The sequence below is a fragment of the Erythranthe guttata genome, chromosome 8 (genome assembly GCF_056151865.1).
Source record: "Erythranthe guttata isolate IM_541 chromosome 8, IM_541, whole genome shotgun sequence".
Lineage (NCBI taxonomy): Eukaryota > Viridiplantae > Streptophyta > Magnoliopsida > Lamiales > Phrymaceae > Erythranthe > Erythranthe guttata.
The window spans coordinates 20,024,662-20,040,671 of NC_142540.1; the positions used below are offsets into that span (position 1 = coordinate 20,024,662).

Genomic DNA, 16,010 nt, shown 5'->3' on the forward strand with positions numbered 1-16,010 from the left:
AAGAAGAAGAAGAAGAAGAAGAAGAAGAAGAAGAAGAAGAAGAAGAAGAAGAAGAAGAAGAAGAAGAAGAAGAAGAAGAAGAAGAAGAAGAAGAAGAAGAAGAAGAAGAAGAAGAAGAAGAAGAAGAAGAAGAAGAAGAAGAAGAAGAAGAAGAAGAAGAAGAAGAAGAAGAAGAAGAAGAAGAAGAAGAAGAAGAAGAAGAAGAAGAAGAAGAAGAAGAAGAAGAAGAAGAAGAAGAAGAAGAAGAAGAAGAAGAAGAAGAAGAAGAAGAAGAAGAAGAAGAAGAAGAAGAAGAAGAAGAAGAAGAAGAAGAAGAAGAAGAAGAAGAAGAAGAAGAAGAAGAAGAAGAAGAAGAAGAAGAAGAAGAAGAAGAAGAAGAAGAAGAAGAAGAAGAAGAAGAAGAAGAAGAAGAAGAAGAAGAAGAAGAAGAAGAAGAAGAAGAAGAAGAAGAAGAAGAAGAAGAAGAAGAAGAAGAAGAAGAAGAAGAAGAAGAAGAAGAAGAAGAAGAAGAAGAAGAAGAAGAAGAAGAAGAAGAAGAAGAAGAAGAAGAAGAAGAAGAAGAAGAAGAAGAAGAAGAAGAAGAAGAAGAAGAAGAAGAAGAAGAAGAAGAAGAAGAAGAAGAAGAAGAAGAAGAAGAAGAAGAAGAAGAAGAAGAAGAAGAAGAAGAAGAAGAAGAAGAAGAAGAAGAAGAAGAAGCAGAAGAAGAAGAAGAAGAAGAAGAAGAAGAAGAAGAAGAAGAAGCAGAAGAAGAAGCAGAAGAAGAAGAAGAAGAAGAAGAAGAAGAAGAAGAAGAAGCAGAAGAAGAAGAAGAAGAAGAAGAAGAAGAAGAAGAAGAAGAAGAAGAAGAAGAAGAAGAAGAAGAAGAAGAAGAAGAAGAAGAAGAAGAAGAAGAAGAAGAAGAAGAAGAAGAAGAAGAAAATTCGACCTGTACATGTCGATTTTTTGGTGAAAAATCGACATTTAGATGTCGAATTTTTGCCAAAAAATCAACATCTACTAGATGTTGATTTTTTGGCGAAAAATCGACATGTAGATGTCGAATTTTTGCCAAAAAATCAACATCTAGAGTTGATGTCGATTTTTTGCCAAAAAATCGACATTTAAATGTCGAATTTTGTGACAAAATTCGTCATGTCAATGTCGAATTTTGACTGTGCGAATTCTCGTTTTGAAAACTTAAAAATCGATCACCTAACTATAAAAATACATTAATTCATAGATTGTTTTCTATTTTTTCTATAGAATTCTCCATATTGATGTTTCGTGACTCCATAACGTTATCATTTGTATGTTTTAGTAAGATTTGTCGGTTTTGAGTATTGAGGATTTTTGGAGAAGATGAATAATCTTTTTTTGTGAAGAATTTGTTTGAAATGGGTTTGTGAGGAAGATGAAATGGGTTTTGCTTGTGTGGTCTTGCACAAAGGAAGTTGTGGAATTTTGTAATTGTGGATTTTGTATTTTAGTAAGGGTATAATAGTCTTTTAGTAATTCATTTGGTGAAGAATTAGATTTGGTCTTCCCCTAAGTAATTTTGCGATTGCATATAGTCGCCGCCTTTATTTATTTATTTTATTTCATCTATAAAAAAAAGTGTGCAGTGTGTTTTTTCTTTGTGTTTTCCTCAGAGAATCTTTACACACTCATCTTTTTTTTATCTGCTGAATTTGTGTTCATCTTCTTTCGGTGTAATGGCAAATGAAAAATCTGGTAAATCTTTATTTATTTTTTTCACAGTCCAATTTTCTTGAAAATACTGTACTTAAAATGGAATTAAAATTAACCCTTTTTTTAATTAATTAATTAATTTATTTATCATTATTTTGTTTCTGATATGCAGTGATGGCATCTGAGGTGGAAAATGGTGAAGAATTTAAAGTTGATGTGTTCTCATCATCAGAAGAGGTGAATCAATTAAGGCCCCTTTATTTTTTTTATTTTTTTAAATTGAAATTATTTGAAATAAATAGATTCTGCAAATTTCTTGCTTTTATGAACTATTTTCTTGATCTTCTTAAAAATCAATATTTTCTTGATCTTCTTAAAAATCAATATTTTCTTGATCATTGAATTGTGTGATGATCTGAAGGTTTAGGAATCTTTGGATTTGATTGTTGCATAATAAAATGAAAATTCCTATGATATTTGCAAATAATTACTTTAATTTCTATATGACATTTTTATTTGAATTTATTTAGTTGCTTTCGAAGCTTCAAGAGAAGTGGAAGGGGAAGCCGAAAACGTACCCGGCGATGTACTCGAGTGTGTTCGGTGGGATTATTTTGGATCAAGCAATGATGGTTATCCCGATGGACGATCACATGGTTCATCGAGGCCACGGTGTTTTCGACACCGCCATCATTCTCGGCGGGTAAATTACTAAATTCGCTATCGCCTTTTTTTCTTCGTAATTTGTGATTTTTACTTTGGTTTGAGATATTGTGCATAGGGATACAGTTAAACCTCTATGAAATAATACAGTCGGGACTAGGGAAAATCTATTAATTTAGCGAATATTAAATTATCGAGTTAATTATTTAACATGTTTTTAACGAGTTGGGGCCGAGAGGAACACTTAGTCAAATCACATGGTATAGGCCTCTAAAAGACATGCGATTACGAAATCGGAAACTCGAGTAATCCCCTGTTCTATTCTCGTATAGTCATCCTCAATTGAGACTCTAAAAATGGGTGTTCATACCCGACTCGAGCTCGATTTATTAACATAGTAAAAAAAATTTGAACAAAATATTTTCGTTCGATAAAACTATTTTCAAAATATTAATTTCTTCGGTTGCTACACGACAGACACCTCTACGAGCTGGACGCACACCTCACCCGCTTCCTCAAATCGGCATCGAAAGCAAGAATCGACTCTCCGTTTCCCAAATCCACCCTCAAAGCAATCCTCATTCAACTCACATCCGTCTCAAACTGCAAGCAAGGCACACTCCGATACTGGTTAAGCGCGGGCCCCGGAGACTTCCTCCTCTCCCCCATCGGGTGCTCCTCGTCCGCCTTCTACGCAGTGGTCATAGACGAAAGCATCTCCCAATGCAAAGAAGGGGTCAAAGTGATCACCTCCACGATTCCGATGAAATCTCCGCTCTTCGCCACTATGAAGAACGTGAACTACCTCCCGAATGTACTCACGAAGATGGAGGCGGAGGATGTGGGGGCCGACGCCTCCATCTGGATCGACGACGAGGGTTTTGTGGCCGAGGGCCCGAACGTGAACGTGGCGTTCGTTACGAGCGACAACGAGCTCGTGCTGCCGCTTTTCGACAAGATTTTGAGCGGTTGCACCGCGATGAGGCTTCTTGAGGTGGCGGAGGAGTTGGTCGAGCAGGGCCCGTTAAAGGGCGTCAGAGTCGCGAATATAAGCGTGGAGGAAGCCAAGAAGGCGAAGGAAATGATGTTCGTCGGAAGCACGCTTCCTTTATTGCCGATCGTCGAGTGGGATGGCGTGCCTATCGGAGATGGTAACCTTTTCTTTTTTCTTTCTTGATCTATATATATATATATATACTTGCAAGAAGCACATTCTTGAAACAATAGGTAACTTTTTTTTTTCTTTTTTTAAATTTTAATTATTTAGGTGAGGTGGGAGAATTGACAATGGCATTGTCGGATTTGCTGTGGCAAGATATGGTCGCTGGACCGGAGACAAAGAGGCTTCTTGTTCCTTATGTTTAGGAACTTCTATTCTATGATGTTTTAATAAGAAGTTTGTTCTAAGATTGTTCTAGAAGAAAACTTGATGTGTGTGTGTGGTTTGTTCTTTATTTTCACTTTATTTGCTTAATAATGGGGAATACGATGCTACACCTGGTGATTTTCACCGGGTGGCTCTTTTCTTGCCACGTGTCCTTTTTTATTTATTTTATAATTATATTTCTAAAAATTCATTGGGCCATAACTGAACCCGTAGTGGGAATCTTATTAATTAGGGTGCCTGGTTATATTCACCAGGTGTAGCATAGAATTTCTCCTTAATAATTGTGAGTTATCAGCACAGAGCCCACGTGGAATCTCTAGTACTTTGTCTTAATATTACTTTATCCATTTTTACTCTCGTTTGCATCGATTTGCCCTTTGTACTTTGTTTTGATATTACTTTATCCATTTTTACTCTCGTTTGCATCGATTTGCCCCTTGTACTTAAAAAATTGTCTCAATAAGGCCATCGTCGTTAGTTTTCAAACTTTTGACCTTAACACCATTTGATCTAAGTTTGAAAATTACAAAAAAATCACCCCTCACAATTTAAATAATTATCAAAAATTAAATAAAAAATAAAAAAAATTGTGGTTGGTGCCGTTGACTATGTTTTCTCGTTGTCTTGATTTTTTTCTTATTTTATTATTTTTATTTTTATTTTATTTTGGTTTTTAATAATTATTTAAATTGAAAGAGGCGGCGTTTTGGTAATTTTCATTGCTAAGATCACACGGTGTTAAGGTCAAATGTCTGACAACTAACAGCGAGAGCCACATTGAGATAATTTTTCAAGTGTAGGAGGCAAATCGATGCAATCGAGAGTAGGAGGGAATAAAGTGATACCGAGCCAAAATACAAGGAGAAAGTGAAAGTTTCCCTAAAAATAAACTATTAGCAATAACCCCCATAATCCATATGTTACATTTTACAAAGCACACAACTCATTATATTAATAATTGATTTTTGCCACTCCTAATAATTTCTAAAAAATATTTCAATTTAAATAAACAAAATGATTCTTTTTAATTATATTAAATATAAAAGAAATTCAGGAAACTTTTATTTTTGGGTCTTACAAAAATGATGGGGTGAATTTATAATTTTCTAAAATTATGTTTTAAAGGGTATTTTGGTCTTTTCATGTTATAAAACATACCCCAAGTCGCGAAATCCGCACGTGCAACACACATTCAGCTTGTAAGGGGTCTTATTGGCTTTGACTAAATTTATAGAGGGGTTTTTGCTAATATTTTTAATACGACGGTTTTGTTAGTAATTAGATATTACACATGGGTGATTCTTGTAAAAACCCCTAATAATTGGGTTAAGGATTAATAAAAGGAATTTATCAGTAAAATGATTAAAGTGAAGAAGCAGTTTGCAGTTGTGTTTCCATTGCCGCATCGATACTATCTTAATCGATTTCTAGTATTAAGGTGGTGTTTGCAAATGATTATTTAAAAGCAGAAGTTAGTGATTGTGATTTAAGTTAGTTTTAAGTGCTTATTTCTAAAAGTTTGGGGTGTTTACAAATATTTCGGAAAATGAACTAAAATTGAAAAAGCAGGGTTAGGGGTGCTTTTAAAAAAATAGCTTAAAGCAGATTATTTTTAGAGAAGCAAAAGCAAAAGTTGATTTTGCAAACACCTAAAAACAGATTATGAGCAAAAAAAACCGCATAATCACTTTCAAAAAGCATTTGCAAACACCACCTAACTATTAAATAATAAGGGAATTGCTTTTTGCGGTTTGAAAATTGCTATTTGCGGTTTCTAACAAACCCCCCCAAAAAACACTTTATTTCACTAAAACCCCAAAACGTTCCAAAAAAATCCAAAAACATTCCCCAAAACGTGTAAACGCCCAACTTGGGCGCCCATTCATGCAGTGCACGCCTTGGGCGCCCATCTTAGGCGTTGAACATTTTTTTGCGAAAAAAAAAGCCCTACAAATTGATTTGTAGGGCTTTTTAACATGAAATTGGTTCCGTAATCGACCTACCCAATGCATGTTACACATGAAAGAGTCGAAATTACATCAAAAAATCGAAGCCCAACCCTTCTTCAAGCTTGATTTTGAATTTTCGATTTTTTTTCTTTTTTTTGCTATTTGCAGTTTTGGGGGTTTTTTTGATATTTTTAAAAGTTTTGGGGGGTTTTGTTATAAACCGAATAGCAATTTTGTGACCGCAAATAGCATTCCCGAATAATAAATATACACAAGAAAATAAGCAATCATAAATTTCTTATTTAATTTTGAGCCTAAATATATATTGGGTGAATTGCATCTACGCCCATAAGTCTTGATTTAATTGCATATATGTACAGACTAAAACCAATTCAAAATTGAAAAAAAAAATGCACCCACGTGTCTTTTGCCAAAAGGTAAAATTGTAATTTTGGTCATATATGTTGGTATCTTTAAGGATTTAGTCATATAAGTTGTCTTATTTCAATTTTACATGCAATAATTATGCAAAATTAGTATTTTTAGTCATATTTCACTCGAGCTTTGAATTTTAACCGTCGTTTAACGATGTACCTAATAAACTCGTAGAAATTTATTTATATGGACACTTAAAAATAATAAATGCTCCTCTAATTTGGTTTGTAGATGTGTCGTCTCACATAATTAAAGTTCTACCACTGGTAAATTAGATGTCGAATTTATCGATTTCCAAGCGTCCATATAAGTAAAATGCGTCAAGTTTATTTGTTGTGTCATAAAATTATAAATCATGGAAAAAATGACTAAATATACTATATTTGCAAAGCTATTGCATGTAAAACTGAAACATGACAAGTTAGAGGACTAAATTCTTAAACAAGTTAACATAGAGGACCAAAACTACAATTTTTCCCTTTGCCAAAAATATTCATTTGAATGTAATGTACATCAATTTTATCCATGAACATAATTTACTCAATAGTACATATTGACCCCAATTTAAATAACTACAAGATTTTGACCCAATTTGACATAATTAGAAAAAAAACGATTTGACATTTGGCCTCCTACAAAAATACCACCAAGGATTTCAAATTAAAAGGCATTAGACAACATTTTCAATCAAACAAGATTTAGTATTCTCGTATTTACTCATACATTCTCGATTTTGAAAGTGAATGTGATTAGTGTGCCGCTCAAATTTAGACACGTGTATCCAATCAAATGATTAGATTTAGTGGATCAATCATTGTACACAACATACGCGTGTTTTAATAGGGGTTGAATACATTTACTTTCTCAATCTCGAACGTTAATGTGATTGATAGATAACTCAAGTGTAGACATGTGTAAAATGTTTTCGATCAAATAAATTTTCGTTTATCGATCACTATAGATAATTAGATCACTTTTTACATGATATAACTTAGATGTGATTGGTATATCACTCGTATTTAGACAAACATATCCGTTCAAATAAGATATAATGAACACCGCTACAAGTAATATATACTCACCTTATAGTGGGTCCAATACGTTAATACCTGTATTGCCCTCAATTTTAAAAGTGAATGTGATTGGTATGCAGCTCAAATTATACACGTGTATCCAATCAAATGACTAGATTTAGCCGACCAATCAATATGCATGATATTCACATGTTTTAAAGGGTCCGATATATCTATTCTTTTTAATCTCGAATGTTAAAGTGATTTGTAGGCAATTTAAATTTAGAGATGTGTGTCATACTTTTTTGAATTAGATTTTGTCCAGGAATTTTGCCGTATTTTCTGTAAGATCAATGTTTGCTCCTTGTAATACAAAAATACATTTATTTACCTTTTGACAAAAGAAGAAAAAGCCTGTGATATCGAATCAAATAAGATTCATCGGATCAATCACGTCATATTTGAGAAGAATTGATATATTTATGTTCTCTCGAATGGCGATGTAATTGTTACGTCACTCGAGGGTTAAGTAACACATCCAATTAAATAAGATTCAATGGCTCAATCACTAAAAGCAACATGTTCGCCTTTTAGAAGTCGATACATATATACGATTTTTGGCGCGAAAACTGATTGGTATGTCATTCGAATTTAGACACTTGTATTCATCATCATCATAAGCGCATGCTTTGTCGGTATGTATGATATACTTATGTCGTCGATCTCAAACGTTAACATGCTTCTTACTACACGAATTGAATGTAATAACTTGGAAAATCAATTAATCACTAGAAAAAAAGATCGTTAGTTACAAGCGTAAACTTCTACGAAGTATAAATAGCATAATATATTTACCAAATGTATCCATCTAGGAACCACCAAACACCAATAACACATTGAAAATATCAAATGTGACTAAAATCCTCCAATTTTGGCGGTAATGTTTGGTGGGAAAAATCAACAAAAATTAAGAAAAATCACATTAACACACACAACCCAAATCGCAGCAATTGGCGCGTGCAAATAATCATCCCAATTCAATTCACAAATTTAGAACGGTGGGCCCCATCATCCCGCTATTTAATTGAGTCGTTCGTTGCACGCGCTAAAACGCGAGTGATGGAAACCCTCAAAATACCAAATATATAATTTTTGAGTGTGAATTCAGAAAAACCCATCTCTCAGTACCTCCGCCCCTCAACAGAGAAAAGCCCTAATACACTTGACTGTGAAAAAAAAAATAAAAAAAAAATTAGCAAAACGAAAATTGATAATTTCTTTGTATGATCGAAGAATCCGATTCTCAATCCCTAAATATTTGGGATTTTTTCTGAAAATTCCAGGTTGAATTTCTGATAAATTTTGTAGGGTTACCAATTTTCGGTTGAGTGATTTCTTCTGCATGATCCATACAACAAGGTCAGTGTTCCATCAGCCTCATTTTCCCCAATTTGATTTATCTTCAGATACGCTGAAATCCCTATTGAACGAAAAATCGAATTGATTTGTGAATTAACGCGTGGAGGAGAAGAAGGAGAAAGGATATTATAGGTAAGAGTTAGTATCTCTTTTCATATTTTTTTCGTTTGGAGGGTTTTCTGACATGCGATTATCGCGGTCTGAATCTGTTGCTGAGAGAAAGAAGGATAAGAAATTGAGGAATAAGCATAAGGGTAAGAAAAAGCACAAGAGGTTAGACTCAATTTGTGAAAAATCTTATACTAGTAGCCAAAGAGAGGTTGAAGATGTCGAACCGAGTGGGTTGATTAATGGGGATGATGAATTGGAGCTTCGCAGGAGCAATAGGGCTCGTAAAGCTCCCGTATTGCTCGATTCATCGCCTATGCCACCGAAAAAGCGGCAGAAGATTGGTGGGAGTGTTGAGAGAGTCAAGAGAGAAGACGCGGTGGAGGATAGCGGAACGCCGTGCTCTAGTTCGAGGGATTCGAAAGAGAACGGTGGTTGGAAATCTAGGTTAAGATCTAACGGAAGAAGTACGGGTCGTTCTGGGAAGGTGAAAGGGGAATCTTCCATGAAGGGTAAAAGAAAGCTCTTCGACGACGTTGATGGGTATAGGGATGACGTGGAGCCTCAGCGTGGCAACAAAAAGGAGGGTTCGGTCAATGATAAGTCAACAGTTGTTAAATCGAAAAGGCCGGGAAGAATCAAGGCTTCCAATGTTTCGGCCGATGAGAATCAAGAGAGTAGTCTGGTAGGTGGGGTGGGGGATGGGGTGGGAGATGGTAACGAAGAAAACATGGATCAGATCATCGAAGTGATGGATGAGGCAGATGAATTAAATTTGGAGACAAAATTGGAATATAAAAGCGAAATTGGAGTAGAAGATCAACCTGTGGCCTCACAATTGGTTGAGAAAGAGGAAACTGCCGACAAAGCGGAGATTGCTGTTCAACGGGAGTCAGAAATAGAAGAATGCCACATCAATGGCAATATCGAAATAAGGGAAGAGTGCAGTGACCTGGAAAAATCAGCATGTGATCTTCTACCGGTCGATGGAAATGTTGATAAGGTTGATTGTGCTACATCTGACCAAACTAAAGACGAAGGGCATCCTGACAAGGATCTTGAAGACGAGACCTTAAAAAAATCAAAAGTTAGATATAGTGCTGCCGTTACTGCAGACAGAAAGCCGAGAGTAAAACTGGGAAGACGCTGTGGTTTATGTGGTGGCGGTACTGATGGAAAGCCTCCGAAAGTACTTTTACTGGAAGGTGCGGGCAGCGATAACGAGGCATATAGTGGATCATCTGCTTCTGAAGAACCGAACTATGATGTATGGGATGGTTTTGGTGATCAATCTGGATGGCTTGGTCGGCTTTTGGGTCCGATTAATGATCGTTTCGGCATAGCAGGAATTTGGGTTCATCAGCAATGTGCTGTATGGAGCCCTGAGGTGTGTATTATATCCTTAAATGTATTATTTATAACACTTCAGTAGTGTCGTTATAGATAGACTTCTTGGACGTATACAGAGTTACTCTGAAGGTAAAATGTGTTTTTATTGTTTTAGTTTTACGTCAACCATAGATTTCTTTCGTTCTTTCTCACACTTGGCAAACCCGAAAATTAAGAAAGTTGATTTGGGCTTTAAAAACAATTACTTCTTTGTACTAGGATGGGTAGATGGGGAGGGAAAAGTTTGGAAGTTCCATAAATGGATGGGATTTTTTTTCCTTTCTTTAATTGGCCTGTTATTCTTTTGTTATATTTTTTGGGTGTTCAGTTATCATAGTCAGGATTCTCAGTCTCGTGGAAAGGATTTTGTTAATTTTATTTTCGAGTCTGTTAATTGTTGTGAATCACATATTTTCTGGTTTGTGGCGTTTGATTGAGGGCTTTTTAGTGAACCTGTTTTTCTAGATGTCAATTATTTTTTCATCGCAAAACATGCTTCATATTGGTTGGTATTTCAGATCTTACTTTTCAAGTTTCAATGCACACTGTTATCCCTGTGAAGGATATTGGTCGACTTATATCGTTTACAGCTGTAATTCTGTTGTTCATTTGTATTTGTGTGTTATGGTTTTGCGTGTAAGCTAGTACTAGTATCACTTGGAGTTGGTTCATCTTCAGTATTCTTTGTGATATTGTTTGTTTAAAAAATTATCACATCTCAATTCTCATCACTGTACTTTCTCAATCGTCGGTTAACTATAGAAATTTTTAATGCAGCATATGCAACAATCACGACTGCCTATTTTCTCGTATTTTTTTCTTTTCAGTTTGAAGTATCCAATTTCAGTATTTTACTATTCTTGTTTGCTGGTGCTATATTCTTAACTATTCTAATAATTGTTTCCAGGTTTATTTTGCTGGATTGGGATGCTTGAAAAATGTTCGGGCTGCACTTTATCGGGGAAGGGTGCTTAAATGCAGCCGCTGTAGAAAACCTGGAGCAACCATAGGGTGTCGTGTTGATCGATGTCCAAAAACTTACCACCTGGTGAGTGGTTTGTCTTTATGTTGTTTCTTAGCGACTTTTTCACCCTTTTAAGACTTCACTGCTTTGTTGAATTATTCCATTTTGTCTGCTCATCTCCATTTTCTTGCTTTGGTTTTATTTCTCTTTACTGCATGCTGTGTTCCACAAATTTTCACATCCCCTAGGTTAATTCTAGTTTTTAACTTTGTAATTTGTTTATTTTTGTAGCCGTGTGCGCGATCCAGAAGTTGCATCTTTGATCATCGTAAATTTCTTATAGCTTGCAACGATCACCGACATCTGTTCCGACCGCATGGAATACAGAATGACCAATGGTTGAAGAAACTCAAGGCGAAAAGGTTGAAGTTGGAACTGCGAAAGGTGGCTAATGAAGCATGCCGTAAGGATATCGAAGTGGAAGAAAAATGGTTAGAGAATTGTGGGGAGGATGAAGAATTTTTGAAACGTGAAAGCAAGAGGCTGCATCGGGATTTGTTAAGAATAGCACCCACATACATTGGAGGTCCAAATTCCGAGCCCGAGAAACAATACCAGGGCTGGGAATCGGTTGCTGGGCTGCAAGATGTCATTCGATGCATGAAAGAGGTTGTTATTTTGCCACTTTTGTACCCCGACTTTTTCGGTAATCTAGGACTTACACCTCCAAGGGGAGTTCTGTTGCATGGATATCCTGGAACTGGCAAGACATTGGTTGTGCGTGCACTAGTTGGTTCTTGTGCACGTGGAGATAGGAGGATAGCATATTTTGCACGGAAAGGTGCAGATTGTCTTGGAAAATACGTCGGTGATGCTGAGCGCCAACTTAGGCTTCTGTTCCAAGTCGCCGAGAAATCTCAACCTTCTATAATTTTCTTCGATGAGATAGATGGTCTGGCCCCTTGCCGCACTAAGCAGCAAGATCAAACACATAATTCAGTTGTCTCGACTCTGCTTGCATTGATGGATGGCCTAAAATCTCGAGGTTCAGTCATTGTAATTGGAGCAACTAATCGCCCCGATGCAGTTGACCCAGCTCTACGAAGGCCTGGGAGATTCGATAGGGAGATTTATTTCCCACTGCCTTCTGTTACGGACAGAGAAGCTATCCTCACATTGCACACTCAGAAGTGGCCGAAGCCTGTAACTGGGTCCTTATTGGATTGGGTAGCCAAAGAAACTGTGGGGTATGCTGGTGCTGATTTGCAGGCTCTTTGTACCCAAGCTGCTATAATTGCTCTGAGGAGGAGTTTTCCCTTGCAACAAGTTCTCACTGCAGCAGAAACTAGAGCTAGTGATAGTAAACGCCCTGCTATTCCCACTTTCACGGTGGAGGAGAAAGATTGGTTGAAGGCGCTCTCGTGTGCACCACCTCCTTGTTCTCGAAGAGAGAGTGGAATTGCATTAAATGATGTTGTTTCTTCACCTCTTAAAGTTCATCTCGTTCCTTGTCTTTTGCAGCCACTGACGAAACTGCTGGTTCGCTTGTATGTGGATGAGCGTGTCTGGTTGCCACCGTATCTTAGTAAGGCTTCCTCATCGGTGAAAAATGTCATTGTTTCTGCTTTAGATAGAAGGAGAGTGAAGAGTGATAATTGGTGGTTGCACGTGGATGGGTTACTTCAAGAAGCAGATGTAGCAAATGAGATCGAACAGAATCTTACTCTCGCTAACATTCTGGCTGGAAAGACTAATCAGTGTGGTTTTAATGTGATAGAGGAGAACACCGACGAGGGTTCAAAAATCATGCCTCCCAACTCTCAATGTACGGGTGCTCGCCCCGGGTTGCTGCAGAATATGTCGGGATTTCAAATGTTGATTTGTGGAGATCCAAGATCAGGCCAGAGGCATCTTGCCTCGTGTCTTCTCCACAATTTTGTTGGCGATATTGATGTATGGAAAGTGGATTTGGCTAGTATCTCTCACGAAGGACACGGAGACATGGTTCATGGCCTAGCACGTATACTGAGTATGTCTCAGTTCCATTTCGATTTATTGAAACGAATCTTTCTATTTCATCAGGATAGCATCAAATGTATGATTTGTGCTAATTTTATATTCATGCTTGCTTTGATAGGCTGCAAAGTTTAAAACATATTTTATGCAAAATTGTTTGGAACACCTAGTTTAGCTTGTGAGAATTGAGGTAGTTCAATTCATCAAAACCGAGAGTATATTGTCCTGTTATTTTGTCCTATTGGTATCCTTCTGCTTAAACAAGGGTGTGGGGTGTGACGAATTAATTGTTCTCGGTGTTATTATCTGCGTCGTCACCTTCTACTATATTTATAGCTGCTATATCTTTTGTGACAGTGAGATGCACTACTGCAAATGTCTGCATGCTATATATGCCAGCAATTGATTTGTGGGCTATTGAGACATATGATAAAGCTTCTGAACATGAGTGTGAATCATCTTCAATGGAAGCCGAACCCTCTGAAAAGATGTCTTCTGATGGAGACTGTGAAGTTGACATGGAACATGGGATCGGTCCGAGTGCCGATGTAGGGGCGACACAGTCTGAAACTGCTGCGAGGAAGGCATCGTATCTATGGACCACTTTCATTCAGCAGGTGGAGTCTATGCGCGTAAATACATCCTTGATGATTCTGGTATGGTGCTTCCTTCTTTTAATATTTAATAATCATCATGCAATCAACAAAATTGAACATCGGAGTGTCTGGTAGTGTAACCTATTTTTTAGGACGACATCCTTTATCTGAGTATCTCTTAATTTTTTTTAATCTTCTTTTAACAGGCCACATCAGAATTAGCGTTTTCATTGCTTCCCGATAGAATAAGGCAATTTTTCGGGAACGAGATAGTGGGTTGCAACCTCTCGAAGCCAATGGATCACAAGGTGCCACAATTCTCCGTGCAGCTTGACGGGAAATTCGATCATGATAAGATGATTAATTCTTTTGCCGCCAAGTTGACAAACGATTTGGCGCAACACTTTGTTCAGTCACTCCATAGTGGAAGTCACGGTCACGAGATATCGTTCGAGGAGAAAGCTCATGATACAGTTGAAGGTGATGCCGATCAAGTTTTGCGTAGTAAACCATGCCACGTCAGCGAGCCCAGTCCAGTTGTTCTTACAAATAAAAGTCTGAAGGGGAAATCGAGCTTAATGTTGGCAATATCAACCGTTGGCTATCAGATTCTTTGTTATCCTCATTTTGCCGAACTTTGTTGGGTTACTTCCAAGTTGAAAGAAGGTCCTTGTGCCAACTCCCATGGGCCCTGGAGAGGTTGGCCTTTCAATTCTTGTATTGTTCGTCCGATTGATTCAATGGAAGAAGTTGCTGCTGCTGATTCTGTTTCGGGTAATAGCAAAAGCAAAAAATCTGGTTTAGTTAGAGGACTAGTTGCTGTTGGTTTATCAGCATATAGAGGTGAATATTCTTCGACGAGGGAGATTTGCTCCGAGGTTCGGAAAGTTCTGGAAACTCTAGTCGGACGAATTGATGAGAAAATTCGAGCTGGGAAAGACAGAAGCCAGTTCATTCGAGTTCTTTCACAAGTGGCTTATCTTGAAGACATGTTTAGCAATTGGGCCCACACATTGCAAAGGTATTTGCTCCTTTTTTTTTTGACATATGTCGAAAATTTCTTTTCAGCTTTTCACTAATACCAAGAATTCTTTTCAGCTTAGAGATGGATACTCGTTTGTCTGAGGCGAATGCCAATACGTGTGTGGAAACGGCTGACAATCATGTCTTAAAGGACAATTTTTCGAATGTAGACTTGCATGGATCGCAAGTGTTTGAAGAAAGTCCGAAAGTAGTTACTACTGCTGATCCTGAACAGTCTAATCCAACCGATATTGCAAATGGAGTTACAGTAGAAGAGCCTCCTTCCCGTACGATTGTCTCAGACGATATTAAACAGACCATAGCATCGAAGGAAGATAACTTGTCCTCTAACGCAGAATTGGAACATTCATCGGTCAAACTTTGCAACGGTTTCACAGAGAGTAGTTCCAGTTTTCAAGCAGATGGTCTGTCATCGTTGATTGATAATACTATTTTGCCAAAATCCACCGATGAAAACTCGTTCGAAAACGATAAAGTCAACTCTGAGTCAAAGCCTAGCAGCAGTGTTACCGGTGCTTCTACTGTAGCTACTATGTGCTTTTACCAGTGTTGTTTGGAGTGCTTTGCGAATCTCAATAAGCTGCTTCTGAAAATTATAAATACTCGATGGGAGCTTAAAGGAAGCGAGTGTTCTACCGTCGAGGATGTTCACGATTTTGTCGCTTCTTTATCTGCCAATCTTCACTTGTCACTAAGTAAATTGCCCAAATTGCCCCCAGGTGAAAATTCTCGTGGCAAGAATGTAAAAATTGGCGAATGTGAAAATTCGGACAAATGGCTAACGACGGAATGTGATTGTCACGCAACGGGCAAGAATATGAGTAGAAAGGAAGAATCTAGGTTTTATTTCAAGGACGGTGTTCTGGCTACTATAGATACAGATATCGACGGTGTCGATTATCATTGTAAATTCAAGAAATTATGCCTTTGTTTTCTTATAGAGTGGCTGCGCGACGGGAAAAAAGGGGCCGACTTTTGATTAAAAGAAAATGTTGTGATATCATATATAGCTTCGACGTTCGTCGATTCCGCAAATTTTGTTGCACTTGCGGGGGAATATATATAGATTTTATGGAACTTATTCACTATTGTAAAAACATTTTGAAATTTTGTTTCAAGGGATGTGAACTGTGATTCTGTATAGTTGAAATTTATTTTATTTGTTTTCCTACGTTGAGAAAGTAGTGTTTTTTCAGGGGTATATGTGTAAAATTCATGTGAATATGCAAATAATTGAGGCACAAAAGGAAATAGTAAAAAGATAAGGGGCCATGTGAGAATATATGATAACTAGACAAAAATTGGAATAGGATGTACTACCTCTTATTATGAGTTACATCAATCCCCAAACAAACTCAC

The 16,010-nt window shown here is 37.2% G+C and overlaps 2 protein-coding genes across 2 annotated transcripts; both read left to right on the forward strand.

Moving 5' to 3' along the window:
• The first annotated feature begins 1,564 nt into the window (after positions 1-1,564).
• LOC105970465 (D-amino-acid transaminase, chloroplastic) lies at positions 1,565-3,770 on the forward strand. Its single transcript, XM_012995292.2, has 5 exons — positions 1,565-1,710; positions 1,841-1,905; positions 2,199-2,371; positions 2,809-3,482; positions 3,599-3,770. Exons 1-5 carry the CDS (start codon positions 1,692-1,694, stop codon positions 3,694-3,696), a joined length of 1,029 nt encoding a protein of 342 aa, XP_012850746.2. The 5' UTR covers positions 1,565-1,691; the 3' UTR covers positions 3,697-3,770.
• Positions 3,771-8,269: 4,499 nt separating this feature from the next.
• LOC105970380 (P-loop containing nucleoside triphosphate hydrolases superfamily protein) lies at positions 8,270-15,832 on the forward strand. The gene is made up of 6 exons (XM_012995188.2): positions 8,270-10,029; positions 10,939-11,079; positions 11,287-13,024; positions 13,369-13,667; positions 13,814-14,628; positions 14,706-15,832. The coding sequence occupies exons 1-6, from the start codon at positions 8,719-8,721 to the stop codon at positions 15,628-15,630; spliced, it is 5,229 nt and encodes a 1,742-aa protein (XP_012850642.2). The 5' UTR covers positions 8,270-8,718; the 3' UTR covers positions 15,631-15,832.
• The last annotated feature ends 178 nt before the right edge of the window (positions 15,833-16,010 follow it).